Here is a 27,874-nt window from a genome sequence, read left to right as displayed (position 1 = left end):
ATATATCCAAAGCACAAAACATATCTTCAAAGTTTAATCTTTCCATAGAATCTTTCAATAAATAACAGAGTAAGAATTTTTGCACATAATCTCAATTGGAAGGAAGATTTTCTCATCCATTAAATCAAGAATTGCCAAAATGGGCTGACCACATCTTGATTTAAGTTATTTTTAGTCCTAAAAGGTTAAGCCTTGTCAATGTCATCAGATAACCTGGAAAAGAAAGACAACATAATACATTAGGGACAATGAAGTGTTAACATAAAGATTATTGGAGTAACTAGAAACAGCCAAAACATATATGCAAAGGGAAAAGACACAATGTCGTGAATCTTGGCATGAAAACATTGGAATGACCATAGGTCAGTATAGTTCGGTCTAAAACGATTCTAGAAGCAACTAATCTTCCACCTGATGCAAGGCACCAAAGATACATATGTACTCCACAATAAATGCAAAAGTGATTACTACATTCACCCCAAACTTTAGTTGTTGATCTCCTTAGCCTACATCACTTGTTTTCATGTCTTTTTACACCAGCCTACTAAATCATTAGAAATTAAAATAAAATAAAAATAAAAATTTGTGTGTGTATGTGTGTTTATATATATATATATATATATATATATGTGATGAATGTGTACAAACAGCCATGCTACATGGCAGTGAAACATGGGCCGTGACTGCTGAGGACATGCGTAAGCTCGCAAGGAATGAAGCCAGTATGTTCCGATGGATGAGTAATGTCAGTGTGTATACCCGACAGAGTGTAAGTATCCTGAGAGAAAAGTTGAACCTAAGAAGCATCAGTTGTGGTGTGCAAGAGAGACAATTGCGCTGGTATGGACACGTGGTGAGAATGGACGAGGATAGCTGTTTTAAAAAGTGCCACACCCTAGCGGTTAAGGGAACCTGTGGAAGAGGCAGGCCCAGGAAGACCTTGGATGAAGTGGTTTAGCACGACTCCAGAACATTAGGCCTTACCAAGGCAATGACTTCTGACCAAGACCTTTGGAAATATGCTGTGCGTGAGAAGACCCAGCGAGCCAAGTGAGACCAAAATCCAAGGCCTCTACCTGGGATGTAGCCAGCCCACTTACGTGTAACATTCCTTCTTTGGACACTAAACTCCACTTGTGAAGACCTATTGAGGCAAGTGAAATCGAAATCGAACTAAATTTGTAGACTGGCACCCATGCCAACATCTCTTCATTGAATACTAAACTCAGCTTGCGAAGACCTGTTGGGGCAAGCGAAATTGTGATGGCACCTGTACCAGTAGATCACTAAGAGCACCGTCCGAGTGTGATCGTTGCCAGAGCACCAGCTGTCTGGCTTCCGTGCCAGGAGCACGTAAATAGCACCATTTGAGCGTGATCGTTACCGACGTCGCCTTCCTGGCACATGAAAAGACATTCAAGTGAGTTCGTTGCCAGTACCGCTGGACTGGCTCCTGTGCAGGTGGCACATAAAATACACCATTTCGAGCATGGCCGTTGCCAGTACCTCCTGACTGGCCTTCGTGCTGGTGGCATGTAAAAGCACCCACTACACTCTCGGAGTGGTTGGCGTTAGGAAGGGCATCCAGCTGTAGAAACTCTGCCAAATCAGATTGGAACCTGGTGTAGCCATCTGATTCACCAGTCCTCAGTCAAATCGTCCAACCCATGTCAACATGGAGAGTGGATGTTAAATGATGATGATGATAATATATGTAATATAATATATTGCTACACCATTGAAAGTTTAGGTAAACAAAGTGTATTACATGAAAGATGTGAGAGAGAGAGAGAGAGTGCCACTTTCATCATCATCATCATTTAACATCCATGGTCCATGCCAGCATGGGTTTGATGGTACCACAAGAGTTGAGTCGGCTAGTCTGAAGCCTGCACCATACTTCTGTGACTGTTTTGACAGGATTTTTACAGCTGGAGGTCCTTCCTAACACCTACCACTCAGCAGAGTGGACTTAATGTGTTTTATGTGACACAAGCACACGCAAAGTCAGTTTTGGTAAGGTTTTTACAGCTGGATGCCCTTCCAAACATCAACTACTTTACCATGTGGACTGGATGCTTTTAAGTGGCACCTGCACTGACAAGGACACCAAGTACATACAAGACAAAATCTTTTAAGAGGGGACGAGGTGATAATGAAAAGGTTATAGTGAGACAGATATAGGTGTCTTGCTGAAGAGGAAGTACAAGGTTACCTGGCTGGAGAGAGAAAGATCAGGAACGAAGACAGAAACAGGTATGCTACCACAAAGAAAATACACGGGTGCCCAACCTGAGGGAAGTGTAGGAGGAGAGAAAGAGAGCGGAAGACCGTAGGATGGAGATGGTGCCACAATGCCGGGCATGCTCACAAGGAACAGGGATCAGAGTATAACTAGATGTTTGAGTAAAGGAAGAGAGAGATATAGATAGTGGCAAGTGTCAGGGCATACCCTTGAGGTTCAAATGCCATAAGTGACAGTATACTGCAAAGGGAGTGCGAGTGAGTGGCAAAAGACTTGGGTATATATAGAATTGGAGGGGCTACTGGATAGCAACGATACAGAGGAACAGGGGTGTTCATTTGCGCAAACTTCTGTTTTCATATACGTTTTCTACACATTTATTTTACACCAGGTACACTGGAGTTTTTTTTTCGTGACCGGGTCTTAAACTATATATTAACCCAAGTACTAAACAAATATTTAATCTGATTCATTTGCTTGGCAACAAACGGGAGGACAGGTAGAAAAGATTTATAAAAGAAATAAGGAGGAGACAAGAAACTACACGATTGGCGGAGTGGATATGGGAGAAAAATATGAAGCCAAAAATAATAAACAAAGAGGTTGAACGAATTAAAATAAATATTACAAATTTCCTGAAAGTTAGATTAATTACGGTCTTTAGATGAAATACACGAGAAAGAAATATGAAGAGATAAAAGAAAAGAGGATCTTGTAGGGAATAGAAGTGGTAAAGGGAGTAGAAAAAGTAAATATAAAAGAGATGTTTCAATAAAATAACGTGTAAATTATATATAAATGATAATTACATAAAAATGTAGTTATGAGATAATGAGATAGGTATTTAAAAAGTGAGACTTGGAAGGCATTAATAGATTGCGCAGAACTTTTAACTACTTCATACAGGATTGTCTTAGTCTGGTTAAAGAATTATCTCTTAAGTTAATTACAAGCGGTACTTAATTATTACTAACATAGCGTAAATATGTATAAAGAAATAATAATATATCTACAATATAAATGGACATACAACAAAGTCAGGGATAAACCGGAAGTGTCCTTGATCGCATCGGAATAAAACTACCTCTTATCAATAAAGAGTTTTTTATAAATATCTTCGTTTTTGTTTTGTGATATTCATTACGTGAATTCGTGTGTTGATGCATATTTAATTGTGTGTGGGGAGAGTTATATATATATATATATATATATATATATATATATATATATATATATATATATATAGTTATGCCTATATATAGATAAATTCCTCTATTTACATACTATTAAGGTCTCATTCACTCTTTTGTTGCCATATTACTATTATTATTAATATATATATTGTTTATTTCCCATGTGGGTGTGTGTGTGTATATATATATATATATATATATATATATATATATATATATATATACTGAGTAACAATTATCACTTCCAGAAAATGTTTCACTGCAGATATCACAACGGTATGGTCTTTCTTTCTCTTCAGTAAATATATTTGTATCAAAATAAACTACTACTTTGTGACAATGCTTTATAACAGAAATCTCAGTGCTATGATGGTCTTTCTCCTGTATGAATACGTATGTGGGAAGATAAACGACCCCTAGTCGAAAATGTTTCATCACAGATATCACAGTGGTATGCTTTCTCTTTTGTATGAATACATTTGTGTCGAGTTAAATTACGAGTAGTAGAAAATGCTTTACCACAAATATCACAATGGTATGGTCTTACTCCTGTATGAATACATTTGTGCTGAGATAAACACCCACTTTGAGTGAATGTTTTACCACAGATATCACAACGGTAGGGTCTTTCGCCAGTATGAGTACGTTTGTGGGTGGACAGAGAACTGCTAGTAGAAAATTTTTTCTTGCAAATATCACACTGGTATGGCTTCTCTCCTGTATGAATACGCTTATGTTGAGATAAACTTCCGCTTTGAGAGAATGTTGTATCACAGATATCACAGTGGTATATTTGTCCTCCCGAGTTAATATGTTTATGAGAAGACAAATCAGTTCTGTTAGAAAATATTTTATCACAGCTATGACAGTGATATTGTCTTTCACCCAAGTGAATACGTTTGTGGGAAGATAATTCACTAACTCTAGAAAATGTTTTACCACAAATATCACAATTGTATGGCCTTTCTCCAGTGTGGATGCGTTTGTGGTTAATCAAATGACCACTTCTAGAAAATGGTTGACCACAGATATCACAATGGTATGGTGTCTCTCTTGAATGAATATATTTATGAGAAGACAACTGACCACTTTTACAAAATGTTTTACCACATATATCACAACAGTATGGTCTTTCTGCTGTTTGAATACATGTGTGAGATGACAAATTGTCCTTTGTTGAAAACTTTTCATCACAGATATAACATTGGTATAATTTTTCTCCAGTGTGGATATCTTTGTGGCTAGTTAACAAAGTACTGCTTGTAAATGTCTTTCCACAAACTTCACAGTTATACAGCTTTGTGACTGAGTGAATTGACTGATGCCGAATTAAATTCTTTCTTGTGAATAATTCTCCACATAAATCATGTGATTTCTCTTCTATATTTTCCTCATTGTAAGTAAGGGAATCAATAGTTTCAGGCTCTGCATTTTTTTCCATATCTTTTAATCTTTTTTTCTTATATCTTTAACAAAGTGTGGTAATATTTTTGCTGTTAAAGAATTTCAAGTAGATTTATTAGGATTGAATCCAGTAATCAGTACCCAATGACCAAAGGTTAGTAAAACTGCTCCACTTATAAAATATATATCCAGGGTACAAGACATCTTCAAAGTTTAATCTGTACATAGAATCTTTCAATAAATAACAGAGGAAGGATTTTTGCACATAATCACAATTCCAAGGAAGTTTTTCTCATCCATTAAGTCAAGAGTTGCCAAAATGGGCTGACCTCAGCTTCATTAAATTATCCTTAATGTTAAAAGGTTGATTCTCATCAGTGAAATATTTTTATTTCAATGTCATCAGATAAGCTGAAAAAGAAAGACAACATAATACATTAGGGACAATGAAATGTTAACATAAAGGTTATTGGAATAACTTAGAAACAGTCAAAACATATATACAAAGGGAAAAGACACATTGATGTGAAACTGGTATGAAGACACTCAGAGATGAACACAGATCATTATAATTTGGTCTATAAACATTCTAACGAAGCAAAAATACACATCTACACTATAATAGATACAAAACTGGTATTTAACTTGGTCCCAACTTTGGTTGTTGGCCTCCTCAATCTACACCACTTTTCCTTGTGTCTTCTCTAGTATCTACACCATAATAGGTCTAAAACAGATTACTTCACTTGGACTAAACTTTAATAGACTGTCTTTTCAGATATATCTAAATCAATCTTAGCAAACAAAAACATGATTACCTTACATTGGACTGGAAAGAAAGATGTGGATATTGAAATATCCTTCTGCTAAACACAGTTTCAAAGAGGTTCTAGGCAAGCTATTTGGGAAGGAGTAGGAGATAGAGATCTATAATACAGAATATGCACAAGTTGTGCTGAAAGCTTCATAATATGTCTGTGGCTTGAGCAATATTCTATCCAGAGGAAAGACAACAGTAGAATATTATGTATACAGGGCCACAAAAGCTCTAAGACAGGTTTGGAAAGACTGGAAGAAAATGAGACAGTGAAGAGCAATATAATTGTAGATGAAGAGAAGTTGAAAGGAGGAGGTTTGCTACTGTTCTGTGACAAGAAAATCATAAGCAAAATGCTTGATAGTGCTGGGGTTAAACAAGATGCTGGAGAAAAGTAAGTTTGAAATGACAGTAGCATACTGCTACTGAAAAAAACAATCTGCTTTGAAATGTTACTATGTGAAGCTACTGAATGCAGAAAATGTCTACAAGAGAGAATTACATCATGTATACCTAACAGAGGGACCAGCCATTAAAATAGACATATATAGTGAAAATGCCATTTTCAGTATGAAGATCAATATCACCCACAGTTGGAAAGGTACAGGAAAATTTCATTGGATCAAACTTCTTTCTAAATCTGGATCTTAATATGGGCTACCATACAGCTTCTCAATTGCACCAACTAATTATACTGCTATAAGAGGTTGTTTCTGGAAATTCTCTCTGTAGTTGAAGAATTCCAGGAACTCATCAGTAAGCTTTAAATCTCAACATAACAAATAACACTGGAGCTGACATTCTAGTCTATGGTGACCTAGAAGATAGTATTACAGCTGATATTCTAATCTATGGTAGAAAATAAAACAAAAAAAAAGCACCATACTATAACATTGATTTGATTTTTAACAATATTGGATATATATTCACATTAAACCAAACAAAATGTGTGATTTCAAGAGTTTACTACCTATTAATCATAGTAGATGTGGTGCCACATTGGCCAGAGATATTTGCCATGAAATTGACTGCAACTCAAAATTTGATGGAATTAGTTTTTGCATCTTTGGGGAATTCTCTAAAGAACAGTTTTTGACAAAGGCCCAGAGTTTCTAAAATACAAGATTTAAAGCATCTTGAGAACAATACCAGAATAACATCAAAGAGTTCCATCCTAGCCTTCTCAAGCAAATGTTCTAATCGAAAGATTCAATTGAATCACTGATAAAAATCACAAATTTTGCATTTGTTCTACCACTGCTTGACAACAGAATAAGTATCAGACTTAAAATTCTACTCATCAACTGCATCTTACCCAATTAATTTCCTCATCCTGAAATTTCTGCACCTCAACAAATATTGTGTGTAGTTGAGAATACACGCACATACAGAATGTGAGAACTTGCTTTTCTCATTAAAAATCATAAATGTTCGTTTAAATCCATGAAAGTCCATTAATTTGGAACTACTCACCCCCACACCGCTCTAGCTATGGCGATTGCCATTACAATTACTCATACATTTCTTATAAGCTGAAAATTTAGCAATTTTTTTTTTTCAACACTTACACAAAATGATACATGTAAGGGGGCTAATGCAATTTCGTATCTCTCCTTGAAAAAATGCATTTTTTTGAAAAGTTGTTTTACATACCTACGTTTTAGATGTCAGAGACTACGAATATGCAAAAAAAAAAAAAAAAATTCAACACCCTCACTCCCATTTAAAATTTGTAACTTTTTCGAAATTTTTTCCCCTACGTTTTAGATGACGAAAATTCCGGATATGCAAGAAACTACGTTTTGAAACTTTTAAATTCAATAAGCATATAGATAGGTGTATAAAGAGATAGATAAATGTCTTTCTGGGGCTAAAAACAACAGTAACATCGTCTTCTATAGGACCACCACATTTAGTTTAGACAAATATATTTTATGAATAAACATAGGGTTAAATAGACAGACAAATAAATAAATGGATGAAAAAGTTCAAAATTTTAAATTCGGGGAGGGGTGAAATTTGAGCCCCTTATTAAACTTTATAACATTAATTATTAAATATTAATGTTTGTTTTTCATAAAATGGCTCACATGGGGATGTGGTGTATATTTAATTTACATTATATTATTATTTACCATTATTTAAGGCAAACACAAGTAAAATCAAATTCTTTTCACTTTAATGTTTTTGTCTGTATTTAATTTCGATTTGCATATGTTCGTCAATTCGCTACGATCTCTTTAAAGTAAGAAAACTGAAAGATTTTAATTTGGGGAGGGGGCGAAATTTTTTTTTTGCATATAAGTAATCTCCGACATCTTTTTCAAGAAAATACATTTTTCAAAGAGGTGCGAAACTGCATTAGCCCCGAAAAACAAGTTATTTCTCATTCTCGGCGGCGGTGGAGGAAACTTCAATGAAAAATCAAAGAGTCCGTCCTGAAGGCCCCGGGGTGGGGCGGAAGGGGATGGATTAAAAATTTGGTAATTTTTCAGATTAATACCCGCACGAGGGTGTTAGGGTTAGGGTCAGGGACGGAATTCCCTAACCCCAAAACTAACCCTGACCCTAAAACCCTAGTGAAGATCGTGCGGGTGTTAATCTGAAAAAATACCAAAAATTTTCCAAATTTTTTTTATAAAAGGCTATCCTCTTTTATTTTGAAGCGTGTGACGAAAAAAAATGTCATAATCTGGAGAAGGTACAGCAAAATCAAAAAGTTCTCGAGTTTAACGACACACTTCGCCGAAAACCCTATGTTCAGGTAGCATTCGACTCCGGCTGTATTTCCTGCTTGAAAATACAGTTTCGTCTATTTCAACAATTTTATCGGGACCGCTAATCTTCAATGGATCTAGTAAATAATTTCTACGGTCTACTGAAATGGTAACCTCCCCCTGGCAAGCATTCGTATTCCCCTTCCTCTTTACAAAAGCTAGTAGTTGTCAATTCTTTCACCCAGCAGCATGTGTACACAACAATACACTGGCGTTGCCATGACAACAAATAGTTTCAACTTCTGCTTTAAGGACACTTGCTAAAAACATGTAACCATAAATGCCTCTAACTTCTTTATAATATTTCGAAAAAACGAATTCGCTTTTCGTCATCAGCAAGTAAAACTACATCAAAATTACATTTTTTGAAAACTTTCAGATTAAAATCTGTAGCTGGAAGAAAGTAAAAAACCCAATAAAACATTACATGAAATACTGACAACATCTCGGACATGCGACTGTGTCTTGAAAAATATCAACAACCAAGAAAGTAGTAACCAAACTTTAATCGCATTTTGTCGGCAACAAAAGGACGAGGGGCGAGGCGGTAGATTTGGGTCACATCTTTACAACTTTTCAAGTAAATAAAGTTTTATAAAAGACGAAACAAAGAGGGAACAACGAAAAACTACACGATCGAGGGAGTGGATATGGGATAAAAATATGGCGAAGGAAAAGAATATGTACACCCGGTTAGGGTTTTTGTTACGCCGAAAACCGGTGGTGTACGTATTCTTTACCTCGGCCAAAAATATGGAGCAAAAATAATGAAGGAAGAGGTTGAACGAATTAAAATAAATATTACGAATTTCCTGAAATTTAGATTAATTACCGTATTTAGATGAAGTACATGAGAGAAAGAAGTAACTATGAAGAAACAAAAGAAAATAGGATCTTGAAGAGAACAGAAGTTATGTAAGAGAAGAAGAAATGTAAGAATACAAGAGAGACTTTTTTCAATACAAAATGTGTAAAATTAATAAATGATACTTGCATGGAAACGTAGTTATTGATGAAATAATGTGAGATGTTCTGAAGTAGAGATTTGAAATTAATGAGGTCATCGATTGGGCAGAATTTTTAACTGCTTTTTATTGAATATCCCTATTGTGTTCGACTGGTTAATGAACAATCATTGAAGTTAATTACAGGCGGTAATTAATTATTACTAACACTGTAAATACGGGCAAAGAAATAATATATAAACAGTGTAAGGGCACATGCCTCAGAAAATTACAAGCATAACGGAAGTAGCATTCGTTGTGTAGGAATAACCTACCTCTAATCAATAGAGAATTCTTTAAAGTCTCTTGATTCCCGGAAAATTATTAGTTTATGTTTTATAACTTTGGTTTCCTGTGTATTCACATTACCCTTGCGATTTCGGTAAAACGGTAAATTATAATGCTTAGAACCCGTGATATGTTCATGACATTAAATTAGTGAAATAATCAGAATTGTAAAGTAATTTTAAAAGGCGAAAAAAAAAAAAGAAAGAAAAATGGATTTTTAGACATCCCGTAACATTGTTATGATGCCTTTAAAAAAACACTTTGAACATCAGAGATTGTAAGTCTGCAATTTTTTTTATCAATAAAAACATTTCGCGATATCTTAAAACTTTTCTCTCAGTTTGAGTATTGACGACGTTACTAACATCTGAGCCAGCCTGGGTTTGAATGTGTTGTATCTCGACGACGCTTGTGTGTGTGGGGTCATCCTGATAAGGTCCTTGTAACTGCGAGGACGATGATTGACTAACTTTTTTGCTTCTTCAAAATATCGATTTTCTGGGAACTGCCCTGAGACACATCTAGATGAATAGTTTTGGTGAGTGACCATATCTTGAATGTCTTGCAGCTGACTTGGCAGAAGCCCATAAGATTATCCACTATCTTTCCAAAAACTTCGGCCACCTTTTTGAATTCAATACTTATACTGCTTATAAAATGAAAAACAGAAAGACAAAGATCCTTCCACTGAGTGGTATTGAAGAACGCGGTTTTGTGCCAAGTGGTGAGAGGTTAGAGTAAATCAGAGGGACAAAAATAGATGTCTTCCTGTAGAGGAGATACATGGTTACCCAGTCAGAAGTCAGAGGGAAAGAGAGAGAGATGTACCAGGGTGCACTCTTAAGATACAAGGAGGTCAATATAAATAGAATGGTAGAGGATTGCCTAGGATGCATGAGCAGGGAGTTCACATAAGTGCAAAGAGGGAGATGGGAGGGAATGCAGTAAGTGGTGAAACACAGATACAGTGATGATACAGCTGGCAAGAGGGAGAATGAGAGAGAGATGATAGCATGGTTTTGGGCTGCAAGGGTGGAGAGGAAGAGATAAGCATAGTAAATAAATAAGAGATGTAGTTTGGTTCATTGGGATAGAGTGTGTGAATTAATGTTACATGTGGATGGAATACATAGCACTTCCAGAACTCAGTTTTGCTGAAATGGGGGTCTTTTCAAGAAGCTCATATCATCAAACATCTCAGTCCATTGTCATCTTTGTGACACCCAGCATCTTGACATCAGATCTCACTGTTTCATTCCATGTCTTCCTGGATCTCCCTCTTCCACAGGTGCCATTCACTTTGAGCAATTGGCACTACTTTATACACTTGTTTTCATTCATGCACATGTCCAAACCATCACAGTCTTCTCTCTTGCATGCTACGTCTAATTCCTTTTATGCCCAACTTTTCTCACCAAATTTGCACTTTGTTGCACATATTGCTCATCCATTGAAGCATACTAGCTTCATTTCTCTCCAGTCTATGCATATCAGCTGTATTCAGGGCCCACAGCTCTCTATCTGGAGCATAGCTGTTCATATGCAAGCATCATACAGTCTGCCTTTCACTTTGAGAGAGAGGCCTTGTTGCTATTCTTATTCTAGCAACAATACTTTCAGAGTGTGCTATGAAAATATATAAAGTATAAGTTCAGACATTCCTGCACTCTTGTAATGAATGTTCAGGTCACTTAAGTACACAGGTATGTTGATTTTATTGTTAATGTGTAAACACCTTAAGATCCGCATGATTATATGTTCATCCCAGGAAACTATATGTAGAATCCTGGGAATGCTTTACAAATCTTCACTATACCATCACTAATCAACTGAATTTGGAATATGCCAGTCAATTTGCTGTTCTTTCTTAGAAAACTGCAGTATTTCAAGTCTATTAGGCAAATATATCACATAACCCAGTGCACTTAAGGCAATATGTGCAAATGAAAAGTCAGATCATTCCTGAACATTAACTGGTGACATGTAACCTTGGACAATTTGTTGCATGGTCAGGTTGTCTGATTAAGCTGGCAATTCCACTCAGCCTGCTTAGTGAGAAGGGAAATTTCTGGACACTCTGCAGAATATAAGAACAAAATCTTGTTAGAGGACAGATGACCTCAGGAGAATCAACAGCCACCAATAATGTGCATATTGCATGTGATTTCATGAGCATTTACATGTCTATGTATATACATGGGGAAAAGATGCTCTGACATGGAACATGTGGTTATTGAGCACTTTTATCAGAGATGTTCAAGACATATTCCAAAAGTCAGCTGGTCAACAGAGATTTTGAAGGAAGCCAAAGTCTTGAGCATTGAGATAACAATACTCAGGCACTGTTTTCAATGGACAAGACATCTTGTATGACTAACTGATTAAAGTATCATAAACAAATGCTGTATGGTGAGTTTGTACATAGAAAACAGCCTTAGCATAAACAAAGGCTGCAATTTAAGGACTGCATAAATTTCTGCTTGGAAGTATTGGAAGTGAGATTAATTGGTTCGGCAAGAAGTAGCTATCACATCTCTTTCAAATCACACCCTTTTCTTACGTTACTTTGACACAATAACCCAGATGATGCCATGTATTCTATTAAAGTTTTAACATCTACATTTATATTATAGCCAACAGCAAAGATTTGTATCATTTGAGCACACTACTGATTAGGGTTATATATTAAGGATTAACCAGAAAAGGAGGCGTGGAGCAACATGAATGATTGAAAGGTTGATTTTTATGAATATATGGGATGTTGCACTCTTCTTGCTCTCCAAAAACAACTTTTAATAACAAAACTGAATAAGATTCAAATGGCAGCAGAAACTGGATCAATAGCTATAAACAACAAAACTGAAGACAGATTGATAAATTTATTATTCTATACAAGTATGTCTAGACTTATTCTAAAATAATTTTGTGGTTATCATATCTAGAGAGAGAATATGCATCAATTAACTGAAGGATTCTTCTACACCACTAGATGATATACTCTGGAGTGTATGTTTGTATATAAATAAACACTAGAGTGAGTGATAAACAGTTTAACAGTGTACTGCCACTTCTCCTCCTGACACATATAATCAAAACTTATAATCATCATTGACTACACCTATGTACATCATTCAATTTTGTCTGTCTCTCAACCATTTGTTGCACCCCTTTCACACTCCAGTCCTGTCCCTTTTCTTTTACATTTATTTTCTTGTACCTTGGGGATATGCTCTGATACTTCATCTTATTTCTCTTCTTTCCAGCTGTAGTAGTCATGTAGCTCCTCTTGTCTCCTTATCACACTTTAACTTCTCAACACCTGGTGTAAAGCCACCCTCCCCCAATACTGCCACTGTACTCATGTTTTCTCAGTTGACAACCCCACTAGTGCTGGTGCCATAAAGAAGGCATCCAGCCATAGAAGCCATTCCAAAGTAGACACTGGAGCTTAACACGGTCCTCTGGCTTGTCAGATCCTGTCAAATCATCTAGCTCATGTGAACATGGAAGACAGGCAGTAAACAATGATGATGGTGATAATATTCTTCCACAGTTCACAATTTGCATATCTTTGAATACATCTTCAGGCCTTTGCACTGACATTTCGCTTTTGTATAATAGGTGCAGGCATGGCTGTGTGGTTAAGTTCACTTCCAAACCACAGTATAGTACCTTCAGTTAGTGTCTTTTAATATAGCCCTGAGTTAATCTAAGTTTTGTGAATATATGGTAAACAGCAACCAAAAGAAACTTGTCATGTGATCATCATCGTCATTTAATGTCTGTTCTTCATGCTGGCATGGGTTGGACCGTATATATATATATATATATATATATATATACACACACACATATATATATAGGCACAGATGTGATTGTCTACTAAGATGTTCACTTCCAAAACATGGCTACAGCTTCAGTCCAACTGCATGTCACTTTGGCAGGTGTCTTCTACCATAGCCCTGGGTCAACCTAAACCTTGTGAGTGGACTTGGCAGGCAGAAACTGAATGAAGCCCACCAAGTGTGTTGTGGGCTTCATTCATATATATATTTATATTTATACATATTTGAGTGTACCCCTGTTACTGTCTTGTTTTGATAGTACAGGATAGTTGCAAGTATGCTATTGTTATGCAAGCAGTATACTTCATTCCCAATCGTTGAAAACATACCCAGCCATGGGGAATTATCTTGCTTGGAAACAGATGAGGTTTGAACAACAGGAAGGGGCATTCAATTGTACAAAATCTGCCTCAATGAATTCCCCCTCACCCATGCAGATCATGGAAAGGTGGATGTCAAAAGACAATGATTAAGAAATATCACACATTTCACACGAGTCATAGCTAGTCCTTTCGAAAAACAAATTTAACTCTTATTTCCCTTATCTCATCAAATTTTTTTAAATATCATTAGGTGATATTCAAATATTGTCCACTTGATCACTTTAGAAATGGTCTGGAACACAACTGAAACTGTCATCAGAACACAACAGTAATAAAATGTAAATGATGAACTCTGTCTATCTTGTTAAAATATTTTATGTTGCTAAAAAACAAAACAAGAACACCAGCAGCATAGAGAAATGTACAAGCAGGCATACAAATACATTGACAAATATAGCCAACTTTCACACATACACAGAACACTATATTTACAAACTCTAACATGGACACACATGCACATTTTGTGTTGAAGTATAAAGTATTTCTCAGTAATTCTAACTTTAAAATCTACACTGGTAGTGAATATATGTAACAATAAACATCTTTATTATGTCAACGATTAGAGAAAACTCTGTAATAAAACTAAATTACATAGATGTGTAACAACTAGCAAGTGAAGTCAACAACAACTAAATTGTATAAACTGATATTCCACAACAAAATATGAACAAGAAGACAGCTATATGCTTGGAAGTATTTTCTATAATATTGGCATGTTTTGTTAGGAATGTTGACAATGAAATTGGACAAACTGTTGAATGGAAACAATACCAACTATACAAATAACAAACCAAGATAGAGTTAACACATAATGTAATGATAATGAAATTATTAATAAGTTACAGATATGTCATCTATTGCCATTTCTATGTTATAGTACCTCTAATATAAACCAGTAATATGGTTGTGATACCAAGAGGCTGGTGAGATATTTCTTACTATATATTGAATTAGCTTTGATCATATTGTCATTGTGTATGTTCTCCTTTGATACATTGTAATTTATCCAAAGAGGACTAAAATATTCTAAATATCTGGCAACTGGGAATTCCTGTGGGACAGCTTGCTGAGTGCCACAGACCAAATCTGCAGCTGGTGCAAAGTCCCTACCAGACCTAGGGTGACGTGGTGGTAGCAGGGAACTATATCAGGTAGCTAGGAGGGAAGCTAGAAAATAGATGTATTTAGCCAGGGGAGAAGCAGAGAGAAGAAAGTTTGCCAATGTTTTGCGTTGTGAGGACCAGAGGCCTGAAGTGTTCTGGATTGCAAGACAGTGTATCAGAAAATTGTGTTCACATGAATGATGGGTTACTGGCAGTTATAAAAGGCTACTAAATGTAGAGTCTGCCGAGTGTGGATCTAACAGAGAGATCAGCAATCCAAATAGACAATAGCACGGTAGACAATGCTATCAAGGATATAAAGACAGGGTAAGACCCTGGCTTGTCTGGAATAACCACTGAGATGCTTAAAATATCTGGCAATGTGGGTTATGGTCTAATCACCCATATAGTCAAATCAGGTTGTACACGAAGGAGTCATATCCAATGACTGGTGTTGCAGCACCATAGTCAACTGCTACAAAAGTAAAGGTGATGTCTTAGACAGAAATAATTAGAGGTATCAAATAGCTGCATCAGGTGATGAAAGTTACAGAGAGGATCATAGCCCAACTAATTAGGGACAGGCTTAGTCTGGATGAGATGCAGTTTGGTTTTGTGCCAGGGAGAAGCACCACTGATGCTATATTTCTGGTAAGGCAGCTGCAGAATTACCTAGCCAAAGACAAACCTCTGTACTTGGCTTTTGTTGACATGAAGAAAGCCTTTGACAGGGTCCCCCGATCCCTTATCTGGTGGTCAATGTGAAAACTAGGGATAGATGAGTGGTTGATGAGAACTATACAAGCCATGTACAGGGATGCTGTCAGTAACGAGTATAGCGAGGAATTTAGGGTAGAAGTAGGGGTTCACCAAGGATCAGTCCTCAGCTCCCTATTGTTAATCATAGTCTTCCAAGCAATAACAGAGGAATTTAAGATGGGCTGACCCTGAGAGCTCCTGTATGCTGATGACCTTGTACTTATAGCTGAATAACTATCAGGACTAGAAAAGAAGTTTCAGGTGTGGAAGCAAGGTCTAGTAGCAATATCAGAGGAAGGTTAACTGGGAAGATAGGTTTTGTGTGTGGAAGGTGCACAAGTACAATAAACATGAAAAATGTACAGAAAATAGACTAGATCAAATGCCAGCAGGGTAAGCTAGAGGCAGTTGATACCTACTGTTATCTAGGTGACCAAGTCGGTTGCAGAGGTGGTTGCTCCAAGAGTGTAGCTGCAAGAATAAGAATAGGTTGGACTAAGTTCAGAGAGCTCCTACCTCTTTTGGCAACAAAGGGCCTCTGCCTTAGAGTGAAAGACAGAGTGTATGATGCCTGTGTGCAAACAGCTGTGCTGCACAGTAGTGAAACATGGGCTGTGACCACTGAGGACAAGCTTAGGCTTGAAAGAAATGAAGCTAGTATGCTTTGCTGGATGTGCAATGTCAGTATGCATGTATAACAGTGTTTCTTGAGAGAAAAGTTGGGCATAAGAGGCATCAGATGTGGTGTGCAAGAGAGATAACTGTGCTGGTATGGTCATGTGATGCATATGGACGAAGAAAGCTGTGTAAAGAAATGTTGATCTCTAACTGTGGATGGGACAAGATGGGGAAGCTTGATCTTCAAATGTTAGGCTTCACGGAGGCAATGACTAGTGACTGAGACCTTTGGTGATATGCCATGCTTGAGAAAACCTGTCAAGCTATTTATGGCCGATGCCAGTGTCATATATGGCACCTTTCAAGTGTTGGACCTCATGGAGGCAATGTGGCCAATGCCGGTGTTGCACAACTGGTACCTGTGCTGGCGGCATGTAAAAAGTACCCTTCGAGTGTTGGGCCTCATAGAAGCAACTGGCACCCATGCTGGTGACACATAAGAAGCACTTGTTGAGTGTTGGGCTTCATGGAGGCAATGTGACCGATGCCAGTGCTACGCATCTGGTATCTGTGCCAGTGGCATGCAGAAAGCACCTTTCAAGCATTGGGCCTCACGAGGGCAATGATAAATGACCGAGACTTTTGGCAATATGCTATGCTTGAGAAGAAGACCCATCAAACCAAATGAAATTGTAGTTGTGGCAGATACTGGTGTCAAGCAACTGGCACCCTTGCCAGTAGCATGTAAAAGCACTCATTACACTCTCGGAGTGGTTGGCATTAGGAAGGTGCAGCCCTGGTCAAACTGTCCAACCCATGCCAGCATGGAGAATGGACATTAAATGATGATGATTCTAGTGATTTAACAAAATAAATAGTTATAGATATTATGTTAAAGGTCTTCTTTCAATGTTATTTGCTACAATTTTCAATTTATACATGTACAATTTATATCACCTTACAATGTACGTATAAAATCATCTACAGATAACATCATGATGACCTACAATAAGTTCTTCACATACAACAATACACAAGTTCTTGACTGCACAAGAACATTAACAGTGCCACAGCAAAAAGATGTCCTGCATTGTACCCCGTACAACCAGAGATGTGGTCCTCCTAACAATCTTGTTTGCTACCTCTGCAACTTAGCTGACTCCATTAATGTTACTCAACAATTATATTGATATTAATTATTTGTCATCATTAAATTTCATTTATTCATTAAGTGTCATATGGTCATAGTATATCAACTATCAAAGATATCCATTCTGTCTCATCTCATGCCATACCATTCTTACACTAACATTACTGTGTAACTCGATCCCTTCGTTGATGCTGTCCATTCAAATAATTCTTGGTCTGTCACAATTCTTTCTACAATACCATAACCCATTTCTTATATCTTCAAGCTACTGACATTTCTTTTCTTGATGGTAAATACTAAATTTGCCTTTACCATTTTCTAATATACTGATATGTTTTATGTCAAGAGAGATGCAGAAAGGGTTCAAACTTCAAGGAATAGGCTATAATGTGCTGGATATTAACATGTTCAACATACAAAAAGTGTGTAGAAATGAAGGTAAACAAATTAGGTAGGGGTATTCTTTCAGGCTGACGGAGGACTGCGACATCAAATAGTTTTGGTGTACAGGAGTAGTTAAGAGTAACAATAGCTATGAAACATTCGACTGATTAAACAGTGTATATAAAGAATGTAATGGGGTTGAAGATAAATTGCCAGTATGAAATAAAGGATATTAAAAGTATGTCAGTGTTGTATTAAATAAATACAATTTATTATAACATATTTTGTTATTTATAGAAAATATTCTACCATAGACATATAACTATGGTTTACTTTCTGTGCGAGTATATTTACACTGAGTAAAATTACCACTTCTAGAAAATGTTTCACTGCAGATATCACAAGGGTATGGTCTTTCTTTCTCCTCTGTAAAATATATTTGTGTCAAAATAAACTACTTCGTGACAATGCTTTATAACAGAAATCTCAGTGCTATGATGGTCTTTCTCCTGTATGAATACGTATGTGGGAAGATAAACGACCTCTTGTAGAAAATGCTTCATCACAAATATCACAGTGGTATGCTTTCTCTTCTGTGTGAATACGTTTGTGTCGAGTTAAATTACGAGTTGTAGAAAAGGTTTTGCCACAAATATCACAATTGTATGGTCTCTCTCCTGTGTGAATAGGTTTGTGCTGAGATAAACTACCACTTTGAGTGAATGTTTTACCACAGATATCACAATGGTAGGGCCTTTCTCCTGTGTGAGTACGTATGTGGGAAGATAAATGACTCTTTGTTGAAAATGTTTTATCACAGATATCACACTGATAGGGCTTTTCTCCAGTGTGAATACGTTTGTGCTGAGATAAACTACCACTTTGAGAGAATGTCGTACCACAGATATCACAGTGGTATGGTCTTTCTCCTGAGTGAATATGTTTGTGAGAAGACAAATCACCACTTCGAGAAAATGTTTTATCACAGATATCACATTGGTATGGCCTTTCACCTGTGTGGATAAGTTTATGGGAAGACAAATGACCACTTCTAGAAAATGTTTTACTACAAATATCACATTGGTAGGGTCTTTCTCCAGTGTGGATACGTTTGTGGTTAGACAATTGACCCCTTGTAGAAAATCTGTCATCACAGATATCACACTGATATGGTTTCTCTCCTGTATGAATATGTTTATGAGTGGATAGTGTACCACTTTGAGAGAATGTTTTACCACAGACATCACAGGGATATGGTTTTTCTCCTGTGTGAATATGCCTGTGTCTAGACAAATGAGCACTTCTAGAAAATTTTTCACCACAGATATCACAGTGGTATGGCCTTTCTCTTGTATGTATATGCTTATGGCGAGTCAATAAACTGTTGCGAGTGAATCCTTTACCACAAACTTCACAGTAGTGCACCTTGGAGGTTGCATGGATTAATTTGTGTTGCATTAAATTACTTCTTGTTGTGTATACCTCCCCACATACATCACAAGGGTATGATTTTTCCCTTCTATTTCCCTTTATTTGAATAGATGAATCAGTAATTTCAGGTTGTGCTTTCTCATCCATAACTTCACTTTAATCTATATTTAGCACGTAGATGATCTTTATTAAAGACTGAAGATGTCTTGGGTGTTCAAAGTAACTTAAAGTGGATTTAAAAGGATAGAATTTTGTAATTAATAATCAGCAGCTATAAGATCATTAAACTAGCTTCAGTTGACAAGATATACCCAGACATTAAAGCCCTTACGAATAAGTCAGTTGAAACCTTGTGGTAAATCTGATAAACTTAATGTTTCCACAAAATTTCCCCACAATGTAGGAATTCTTGCAAATAATCTCAATTCCAAAGAAATATTTTACATCCTTTCAAATAAGAGTTGTTGAAACAGGCTGATATCAGCTTGATGAAGCTACAGTTTCAAAAGTCGATCTTCTTCAGTGAATTATTTTTATCTCAATGTCATCAAATAACCTGAAATAAAAAAAACAACATAGGACATAAGGGACAATGAAGTGTTAACATGAAGATTATTGGAGAGAATATATTTGACCACAGATACTGAAAGTTAGAATAGCAAGAACGAATCAGAGAGAAGGTACTTTGGTGTAGAAATATAGAGGAAATGAACGAGGACTATGGTTATGGATTGAGGAATGATAGCATTAAAAAATGACTGCAGATCACTAAGACATCAATCTTTGCATATCATTCAGATATTCTTAGAAAGTTAGAATAGCAAGAAAGAGTCAGAAGATGTTTACAAAGAAAAGACTTTTAGTCCAGAGATGTGATAAGGATTATTGATGTAGACCTTGAAATGGAGATACTCTAGGTATTATAGCTTGCTGTACAGAAAATTACCAGAACATCCTAAAATCTTTGTCTTCCACATGATCAAAGCAAACAAAAAGATATATGCACATCATAATGGATTACTTCATTTGGACCATTAATAAGAAAATCAAGCTAAGAAGAGATGCTGTGGATGATAAAGATAATTAAATATCAAAACCTCTTCCAGTCCCATTAACAAAACTTTCAATGGCTTATGACATTTGATGGAGTGGCATGAAGCAGTAAACAAAGCCAATGCCATTAAGTTGATGCATCTTTTTTCAAATATAATTGCTGGTAGAAACAAAGAAACACAAGCACATTAGCAACAGTGACTGGATATTTCCTCCATTAAATAACAACCAGCATCCACCTCATTGAATTATATCTATATAAATTGTTTGATGAATTCTGTAAACTTCCTGAATATATGAAATTATTTTTTGTAGTTAAGCCATTTTTCTTTGAATTCTAGAGTTCCATATTTTTATTATTTATACTCAAAATGTAATTTTATTTGTAAGTTATAAAGAAGGTTTAAGTATTATCCAGTGTTTGTACACACTCTTTAGACTGAATGACAAAAACTGTAAACATACATACTTTTTATGTATTTATGTGCAGTGTGGTTTTCTTTCTTTATGACCAGATTGGTTATCCAAACAAAATACCCACCACCCACTCTGGTTACCCTTTCATAAAAAAACACCCACTACATTCTCGGAGTGGTTGGTGTTAGGAAGGGCATCCAGCCGTAGAAACTTTGCCAAATCCGATGGGAGCCTAGTGCAGCCACCTGGCTTGTCAGTCCTCAGTCAAACCATCTAACCCATGCCAGCATAGAAAGCAGACGTTAAATGACGACAACGGTGACAGAAAGCACTGCCTAGAATCAAATTCAACATCCCCTAGCCCCCAGTGAATTTTCATTAAATGGCCTACATTGTGCTTACACATGACAAAATCACACTAATGAGTTTCAAATAGTGACACCAATGCTACCATTTTAAATAAATTGCTCTGCAAGTACATCACAGCAGTAGGTCATAAAGGTCATGATAATTTCTGATGCCAATTTATACTGCTGGCCACCTTACTTGCACAAGACAGTTTATCTACAGGATATAGATATTCAGTGAGCTTCATATCTTCACCACACCTAGGAGAAGATAGAATGTGATATTTGTATGTCCCTTTTTTTTGTTGTCAACTACTTTAACATGCCTCTATTAATATCTAATACACTTTGATAGTAAATAAGCCATATTTCCATTACCTAATGAATATAATCACAAAAACATGAAACTGAGAGCTATATGAGGGTGGGCTAAAAAGTTCATAAGCTGATTATGAAGGCGTTATACTAGATCTGTGAAATCGTGTATGCATCAATTTCAACTCTTCTTATTAATAATTGCATTGTTTCTTTTCAGATAAACTGACATCTGACTGTTCAAAGAAGATTTCAGAAAGTAACTAGTAGCCAACTCTCATGTGACAGGCATGTACAACCTGCTGTTCTTTACACAAGTTCATTTCTCTTACATCCACTCACATTTTCTCTCAAATTTTAACTTGCTTAGTATGGTGTATAGTGTTAATTTGTATTATAAAGGCTTGACTGTATGGTTAAAAGCTATGATGCGGAACCATGTAGTCAATGGTTTGGTCCTACTGCATAAATGTTATTGGCTAACATTTCATACTATAGCTTTATAAGTGAAATTATCAGACAGAAACTTAAGAAGCCTGTCATATATATATATGTGGAAGACATAGGATGGAGTACTGAGGAACAACCTCGGGACATTGAATCTTTTAGGCGGGATGACAAAGGACTGAAATGCCTGGCATCTTGCCATACTCAATAGGACCCATACTCTGCAGTAGAAATGCTAAGACCAATACTTCTGGTGGTGTAAAGCACTCATGGCAGTGCCATGTAAAAGCCTGCCCATGCAGGACTGTGAAAAAACGCCCGTGTGGCTACACATAAACGCACCCAGCACACTCTATAAAGTGGTTTGCATTAGGAAGGACATTCATCCAAAGAAACCATGCCAAATTAGACTGGCGTCAGGTGCAGTTCGCCAGCCTGCCAGCCCTGGTCAAACTATCCAACCCATGCCAGCATGGACAATGGACATTAAATGAGGACGATGATGATAAATAGATAGGACGATATACTTCTGTGTACATTTGTGTGAGTTCATATTTCCCCTCATGTTCATGTAGATTTGTTGACTGTAAATGAAAATCTTGCTGTCAATAGTGTCCTTTGCTTGCAATCCATCACAAAAGAATGTGTAGACTTGTTTGACATGTTATGTGATCTTTGTAAACAAAAGAGCCATTCAAATGGTATAGTTTGTTTCCAGTTCACTACATAACTTTATCCAGGTTGTGCACTGTTGAAAAGACTAGGAAATTATTAACTTACTTGAAAATAAGGTTTGGTGATAGGAAGGCCATCCAGCCATTGAAAATCTACTTCAACAAATTCTGTCTAGCTTATGCAAGTGTGGTGAAATGGACATTAAGATGATGATAATGAAATGAAAATCAGCAACATCTCATAAAACCTGCTGCTAAAAAAAGGTTGCCTCATTCTACTTCACACTACTATGTGCCATTTTACTTTACTGTCAATAAATGAATTACTGTATAAAAAACCCTCGTGTATAAGGAACCCCCAAATTTTGCAGGCTTAAAAAAGCATTTGTAAGAGATTAGGTAAATTCTGATAAGTGCAGCCGCACTTATCGGGTAATGCATTTCATCTTTGTGTGGGGAGAGAGAGATGAGAGACTATGGATATGGTAAGAAAGAAAGAAGGCCTTCTTTGAAAGAAAGGAGACACATAAATGAAATTAAAAATATCTTAAATGATAAACACACACAAACAAATGCATAGTAAATTCTGGATGCTTTTAAAAGATACAATATTTTCCCATTAGAATATACTTCTTTCCTCACACAACATTTAAGATATAGTTATTTTAAATCGATTCTTAGTACAAAGAGAAAACTAATTCTCTCAATCTCGATTCGAGTTTCAGGTGGGAAAACTTGCAAAGAGAAAGTGAATTTTTTTATTTTTATATATAAAACACTCGATACCATTTGAATATATTCTGCAATCTGGGATTAATATATCTAGTGATTTTAAGAGGTATGAAAAAGATATTTTGTTTTAATATCATACTTTTACTTGTTTCACACTAACACAAAAGTTCTCCAGGGGATACATTCTTGTCGTTACCACTAATTTCTATAACTTCAGCATTTTCAATTCTTTTCAAAGTTGTTTAAACTTTCAATTTTATGTAATCTACACTCTTGAAAACATATTTCTGTAAAATGTTGGGGTTGGGGTTGAAATTTCTGAGAGTTCCACCCCACCCTCCGTTTTCAGAACAAAAAGTGTTTTGTAGCATATTAGAAGGTCACTGTAATTCATTCAATGAAAAAAATTAATTTCCAATGATTCCGGGATGAGAAGGAGGGTTCCCAACCCCACTTTTTTCCGACCAAAAAATAAGGGGATTGCGACACATTAGGAGGTCAGGGTACTTGATTCCATGCAAAAAATCCAAGGTTTTTTTTTTTCTTAGTGAAATGTGTGCAGGTGCACTTATCAAAATTTACTGTAAAATACCCTTAAGAAGAATATTAATAAATATCTTCACAAGTTAACAAGTTTTATCAAAAATATTTTTTATTAATCATAGAAACCATTAAATTCCTCATCACTCTCATCTAATACATCATAATCAGATACAACTACTGGTAGTTCATTATCATCAGAGTCACCCTCATTGTAAATTGCATTATCCTCTGTACCATCCATGTTGTTGCTTATGTCGCACGTTTTAAAGGCATTTACAATCACTTCTTTCTTCATACCGTTCCACGAATTCTTCGCGTAGCCAAACTTCACTTGAATGGTTTGTTGTTACTGATGTCCAGAGGTTGAAGTTGGCTTGTCAGGCCACCAGGAATAACTGCCAATTGGGTTTTTGATTTTTTCTTTTGCCAATTTTTATGTTGTATCAGTTATAAGTGCCCTGAACTGATCTAACACCAGCGTAGATGGCTTCTTAAAAAGGTTCCCAGGTCTCTTACTCCAAATCTTCATAACATCTTGATCCATCCAGCCCATTGCATGAACATGCACAAGAACTCCTTCTGGCAGTTTCTCCTTTGGAAGTGTCTTTCTTTTGAAAATGAGTATTGGTGGCAGCTGGGTACCATCAGTACAGTATGCCAGGACAACTGTGTAATGAGTCTTCTCATGTCCACTTGTCTTGATGGCCACTGTTTTAGCCTTTTTTTGATTCACAGTTTTGTTGGAAGGAACATCAAAGGTAAATGGAAATTCATCCATATTTGCTATGTGGCAAAGTTCAAAGTTGGTATTCTTGTGTAAATTAATGATATAAGAATGAAACTTAGGAATCTTTTCTTCATAAGCATCAAGCATCTTCTGAACAAGCTTGGTTCTAGTCCTTAGATTTAAACCATTCCTCTTCATAAAACAGAAGCACCAGATGGGCATGCCTTTAAAATCAGTTGTCTCTTGCCCTTCCTCTTTGTTCTTTTTATCTCCTGAGCAATTTTTCTTCCTTGATTGATTAGAATCTTTGTCAAAACAAATGCATCAGTTTGCCTTCAGCTTTCGACCCAGTGTTTGAGTTTTCTCTCCAGATTTGGCCACCTTGCCTTTTTGCCTCATGCTGCTCTCTTCATCCTTGGCATCTGTAAAAGTTCATCTTTGTGCTTTTATCCACAGTCCAATCATGGTAGTCATAAGAGGAGGCTCAAACTGTCTTGCTGCAGCTTTATCTCCATGCTCCTCTACAAACTGAATCACTTTCAATTTGAAATTTGCAGGATATGAAATGTACTTTTTATTCTCAGACATTTTTATGCTAATAGAAAACAAAAATCTATAAAAAGAGTAATGCAGGATCAATTCAAATAACAGTAGACAATACCTAAGAGTGTGTCTCAGTTGAATTTCCATATTTGGTTATGCTACATTCATGCCTGTTTCAGTGTGAGCTGCATTGTCATATATGGCTATTGAGCAGGCTTACTGTCTCTGATAGGTTGTATGACCTCCATAAGCAGCCTGGGTTTTTTAGAAAGTGTTAATGTTCGCACTTGCGTGTTCACTCGCAATTTTAAATACAATACAGAACTGTCATGTTAATACAAAAATACGGATTTAACAGTCTCGGTGAGCATAAGTAAGTACTGTTTGGCAGACAATTGCCGTTTGTGATGGCTGCTTTAGGCGCATGCCGTTGCTTGACGAATGGATAGCAACTCATCCAATAGGACGTCACAACCTGTTGGGTGTTGGTCTGAGGCTTGCGATGTTTAAGTCATAGAGATTTGAGGTTCGAGCAATTAAGTAATTTATTAATATCTATAATACTATCCATGTAGAAGAAACTCCTATATTTTTTTAACCTAATTTTTGACAAAAAAGGGTTCCTTATACATGTTAAAATATGGTACTTTTATTCTGTCAAAATTTTATTTCCTGAGTGCAAATGAAAATATTAAGTAACAGAAATATTCAACAATGAAAGTCAATAAAAGACTGAACATTGCAGTGTCAGCTGAGTTACTGATAAGCAACTAGTATGACGTTCCCATTATTTCAACTGGATCCACAATATATTTAAGATCAAAAGTTAGTAGGAGAGAATTATAGCAAATAAATGAAATGCAATTACTTTTCTTTAAAATTATAGCCTTTTTTGCATTTGATTTTGTCCTGGTTTGTTGTGAGATGTAGCTCACTGAAGGTCCATTATTCATAATGGATAACTTTTAAGATGAAAGTACCTTGCCCTTCCTGAAGTAAAAACAAAATAAAAATGTTTTAAAAATCTAAATCAAACTGGATCTGAAGGAAAGTACAAAAATAGACTTGGGTATCACAAGTAAACAAAATGAATATGTATTTGCTTAGAAGTTAGTTACTAAAAATACTACTGTAGTTTTGAAGTTATCATCAGAGAAAAGAAAATATTTATGAGAAATATGTGTGTGCGTGCATGAGAGAGAGAAAGAGAGAGGGAGAGAAGTTGCAGGTCGTAAAATCATTTCAAAATGTAAACAAAAATATTACTTGAAATTTTACAGTAGGGAAATTTATGAATGAGGATGTGTCTGTCCAATCAAATAGATGCATGCATATATAGGCTGGTGGTGCGTGCATTATTACAAAACAAAAAAAAATCTGTAATAGTTTCAAATTAAGGTACAAGGCCAGTAATTTTACAGAGGGTTTGTCGCTTACATCGACTCCTGTGTTCAACTGGAACTTACTTTAGCGACCAAAAAAGAATAAAAGGTGAAGTTGATCTCGGTAGAATTTCGAACATAAAGAGTCGGACGAAATGCCATTCAGCATTTTGTCCGACGTGCTTGCAATTCTACCAACTCGCTGCCTTAGAGAAATCTATAGTAATAACTTCTAAGCATTTACACATTCGTTTCATTTACTCAAGATACCCAAGACTAATTCTTGTACTTTCCTCGATTTATCCATTCCGCAGTTATATGTACTTAATGCCAAAGATCGCCAGAAAATATTGTTTTCGTTATGATATTTCAAATAAACCACGATACGTTTATGCATTCCCCCACTGCACAGTGATTTTCCATCCATATTTACCCACAGGTTTTGTTTCAGTGCACTTGATCGGTTTCCAGTTTTATTGGAACACCGGTAAAAGACTTTACATTTCCAATTATCCAAAAATGATGTGTAACAATACACTATAAATTAACTGACCATGTTATCACCTGATCCCTCGGAAATGTAGCGATTGGGTCTCTGACAAAAATTGTGACAGTGTGAAAAACTATGTTGTTGAAGGGGACACTGAATAATGACGTAGAGTAAGAATAAATAACGGGGATAAAAAAAATAAAGGAGGGGATTGAAACAGATGCATATATATATATATATATATATATATATAAAGAAAAAATTTCGTGTAAACTAAATCAATGTATGGAAATTAAAGAATGAAATAGATTTTTGTAAGAAACAAGAATAGGATAGACAAATTAAAAACTGTAAATATAAAGCAAAGATTTTTAAAAGAGACAAATATATATTAACTGTAAAATCTTTATGAATGATACTTACAAAACAATGTAGTTATAAGATGAAATAATGAGAGATGTAGTGAAGTAGTGATGATTTGGAAATAGAAGAGAAAATAGATAGATTGAGCAGAACTTTCAACTACTACATATAGACTATCTCTATTGTCTTCTGGTTAATGAACAATCTCTTAAGTTAACTACAGAAATTAATTAGTTATTACTCACACTGTACATATGTGTAAAGAAAGAATAATATATCAACATTGTTTATAGACTTAAGTGTGGAGGTTAACATACCGGAAGTGTCACTGATTAGAAGAACTTGCCTCTAAACAGCTGAGAGTGCTATACAGTTTAGGTGGTGTTTTGCTCTTCGTATTCTTTGAATCTGCGGACCTATAGTTAAAAAAACATTATAGC

General features: G+C 36.0%; 2 protein-coding genes and 1 long non-coding RNA gene across 15 annotated transcripts in view; 1 reads left to right on the top strand and 2 right to left on the bottom strand.

Moving 5' to 3' along the window:
* Positions 1-19: 19 nt before the first annotated feature.
* On the bottom strand, positions 20-27,874 carry LOC106872805 (uncharacterized). Of its 5 annotated transcripts, none has more exons than XM_089355888.1 (3): positions 27,752-27,874; positions 3,055-5,253; positions 20-213 (listed from the first exon to the last, which is right to left on the bottom strand). In XM_089355888.1, exon 2 carries the CDS (start codon positions 4,877-4,879, stop codon positions 3,803-3,805), a length of 1,077 nt encoding a protein of 358 aa, XP_089212014.1. In that variant the 5' UTR covers positions 4,880-5,253; positions 27,752-27,874; the 3' UTR covers positions 20-213; positions 3,055-3,802. The 5 variants fall into 5 exon arrangements, with proteins under 5 accessions (XP_089212014.1, XP_089212011.1, XP_089212013.1 ...); XM_089355885.1 differs by lacking the exon at positions 27,752-27,874 and adding an exon at positions 27,495-27,624; XM_089355887.1 differs by lacking the exon at positions 27,752-27,874 and adding an exon at positions 27,495-27,624 and having other exon boundaries at positions 3,259-5,253.
* LOC149134624 (uncharacterized) lies at positions 9,872-24,012 on the top strand. Its single transcript, XR_008264577.2, has 2 exons — positions 9,872-10,005; positions 21,754-24,012. It is a non-coding gene; the product is annotated as an uncharacterized LOC149134624 (long non-coding RNA).
* The window catches only part of LOC106871970 (uncharacterized), a 35,105-nt gene continuing 25,444 nt past the window's right edge, over positions 18,214-27,874 (bottom strand). The window contains exons 1-3 of one of the 9 annotated variants that reach the window (XM_089355872.1): positions 27,752-27,847; positions 26,068-26,189; positions 18,214-19,957 (exon numbers count right to left, since the gene is read on the bottom strand). In XM_089355872.1, coding sequence (XP_089211998.1) covers positions 18,463-19,548 — 1,086 coding nt within the window. In that variant the 5' untranslated portion in view covers positions 19,549-19,957; positions 26,068-26,189; positions 27,752-27,847 and the 3' untranslated portion in view covers positions 18,214-18,462. Of the gene's footprint in view, positions 19,958-26,067; positions 26,190-27,494; positions 27,849-27,874 lie in introns of those variants that run through there. The other 8 variants (XM_089355871.1, XM_089355870.1, XM_089355873.1 and 5 more) reach the window with 8 other exon arrangements.

This window comes from Octopus bimaculoides, chromosome 7 (genome assembly GCF_046866305.1).
Source record: "Octopus bimaculoides isolate indiv1 chromosome 7, ASM4686630v1, whole genome shotgun sequence".
Taxonomy (NCBI): domain Eukaryota; kingdom Metazoa; phylum Mollusca; class Cephalopoda; order Octopoda; family Octopodidae; genus Octopus; species Octopus bimaculoides.
The sequence above is the reverse complement of the archived record's forward strand: the minus strand, read 5'-3'. Positions and strand labels throughout refer to the sequence as shown.

Coding starts and splice junctions, on each gene's coding strand:
- LOC106872805 (XM_089355888.1), bottom strand. CDS start 4,879: ATGGAAAAAAATGCAGAGCCTGAAACTATTGATTCCCTTACTTACAAT.